The sequence below is a fragment of the Pteropus alecto genome, unplaced genomic scaffold, assembly GCF_000325575.1.
Source record: "Pteropus alecto unplaced genomic scaffold, ASM32557v1 scaffold8, whole genome shotgun sequence".
NCBI classification, from domain to species: Eukaryota; Metazoa; Chordata; class Mammalia; order Chiroptera; family Pteropodidae; genus Pteropus; species Pteropus alecto.
Genome location: NW_006494609.1, coordinates 7,905,474 through 7,907,500, shown reverse-complemented (window position 1 = coordinate 7,907,500; position 2,027 = coordinate 7,905,474). Strand labels below are relative to the sequence as shown.

General features: G+C 40.4%; 1 protein-coding gene and 1 long non-coding RNA gene across 5 annotated transcripts in view; one reads left to right on the top strand and one right to left on the bottom strand.

The window, feature by feature from the left end:
* Positions 1-2,020, top strand: part of STON2 (stonin 2) — a 114,694-nt gene extending 112,674 nt beyond the window's left edge. For both annotated transcript variants that reach the window (XM_015599637.2, XM_006925634.3), the window contains one exon: positions 770-2,020. In XM_015599637.2, the coding sequence (XP_015455123.1) occupies positions 770-853 (84 nt within the window). In that variant the 3' untranslated portion in view covers positions 854-2,020. The remainder of the gene's footprint in view (positions 1-769) is intronic.
* LOC112473647 overlaps positions 1-2,027 on the bottom strand; it is a 91,398-nt gene that overhangs the window by 63,529 nt on the left and 25,842 nt on the right. The window lies entirely within an intron of this gene.

Genomic DNA, 2,027 nt, shown 5'->3' with positions numbered 1-2,027 from the left:
TTCCGTCTTGCATTGTTTCCCACGTCATAAATATTCAAAGTGGTCTTGAGGGGAGCAGCTTTAATCATGAAATTCTCTAGCTAGAAGGGTCCCCCACCTGACTTATCAAAGGCTTCAGCTGAAGTTTGTCACTTTAAAGGCAAGATTAATTTATTAACCCCTTTACAATTACAGCTACAGTATTTTACAAAAGATGTAGGTAGAACTATAAATACTGCAGTACTTCCAGGTTGGAGACTTTTTAAAGAGGTAAAGTATGGAGAGTGTAAACAACCAATGGCAAAGGAATTCATTCATTTGATACACCTTTGTGATTGCCCGCTGTATGCCTACATTAGTGGGATATAATAGTGAATAGCTGCTGACTAGCCTCTGTCCTACGGAGCCCGTAGTATAGTGGAGCCAGGCAAATATACAAGGTGCAGTGGGAATATGCACAAGGGGAGCACCTAACTCTATCTAACAAGTCAAGAGGAGCCTCACAGAAGAGGTGACCTTTGAGCCACTGTGCAAGGCAAAGAATAAGAATTTTCCAGGTGGACTGTGAGGGAGAGGAAATTCCAGACCTATCAAGAGAATGTGCAAAGAGAGAATTATAATATACATAGGCCAGTAGCTCCAGTGTGGCTAAAAGCCCTAAACATTAACAAAATTACAAAGAATCTCAAAGAACCAAAACCTGGTAAGGGTATTTTCTTTTGGTGTATTTATTTCTCAGGATGTTTTTCTCTTCTTTCTGATAGTTCTCTCCAATTTCTATTCTTGGCAGGTGGAGATTGAGCAGAAAAAGAGTTTGAAGCTGGACTTTGAAGGGGATGAAATGGAAAATCCCAAGGAGTGTGGGGTCCAGTGATGAAGCCCTACTGCAGGGGTCTTGACCCCGAGTCACGAGAGGATGTCTTCCTGAATAGCTGAAGTTCAAGTCAGTCCCTGCCGAGACTACTCCACGTTGGGCATGGTGGATTGGACCTTCCTGTTCGCAGTTACCTACATATTAACAGGAAACCCTGAGAGGTGGTTGCTTTGCAGAGGCTCTGATTGTGCCCAGAGCACCTGGTTAAGTGACTTTTGGAGCTAGTTAATTAAGCTTCTTATCTCTGCTCATCTCACAGCCGTGTGGTTCGTTGTGGCTGTGAGAGTTGGGAAAAGAACCTCCCACTTCCCAGCTGGCGTGATTTCCTTCTGATGTTCTCCTGTCACGTGAGCTTCTGGAAAACATGGTCTTGAGAGGTTAATTAAGAATCCATCTCTGTCACTCCTTCTAGAAAAGGTTCAGAAAAGGTACAAAACAAATTTCCTCTTTGGGTCCACTGGTCCTTTTGTAGGTGTCTCCATTCTTTAAGTATTAACACTATGCAATAGAAGTTTTTGAGACGTTTTTGAGACGTTTTGATCAAAACACTTTTTCCATCACTCTAAGGTTTCAGTCTCAGGGTTCACCACCCTGACCCACAATAGACAATGGAAAAAAGGTACAATAGCATACTTTTTTATTCTGCGATGAGCCCCACTTTCTGCATAAGATGACTGTTGAAGGGAAAGCAAAATTGAGCTTAATTTTCTTTACTCACCCTGGGGAAAAGGGACATTAATTGTAAGATTATATTCAATTCAGGAGACAGCTCAATCTCAGTGAATTCCAAAATTCACACAAAAATATAGGCCATTTCTGATTCCTGAAACAAATGAATATATATATTTATTATACCTCAGTCGTTTGTCAGGGGCATTTGGGAGCTCTTTTTATACCTCATAGCGAATAGACAATTGCATGTCTCTTTAACTCAAACTTTATAAGAAATGTGTGCTGAAAAGATCATTTAAAAGCTGTTTCAATACTAAGCTTTTCCCAGAAATTCAGAGTTTGATAATCACATTATTGTAATAGATCTAAAAGGCAGAAGACTCTAGGGTAGAGGTGAGAGAAAGCCATATTTTCCTAATGTTGGAAACATTAAATCCTAATTTCAAGAGTCTAGGATACCCAATCTTCTTTCCCTTCATCCATTCATGCTTCCATTCTGTAA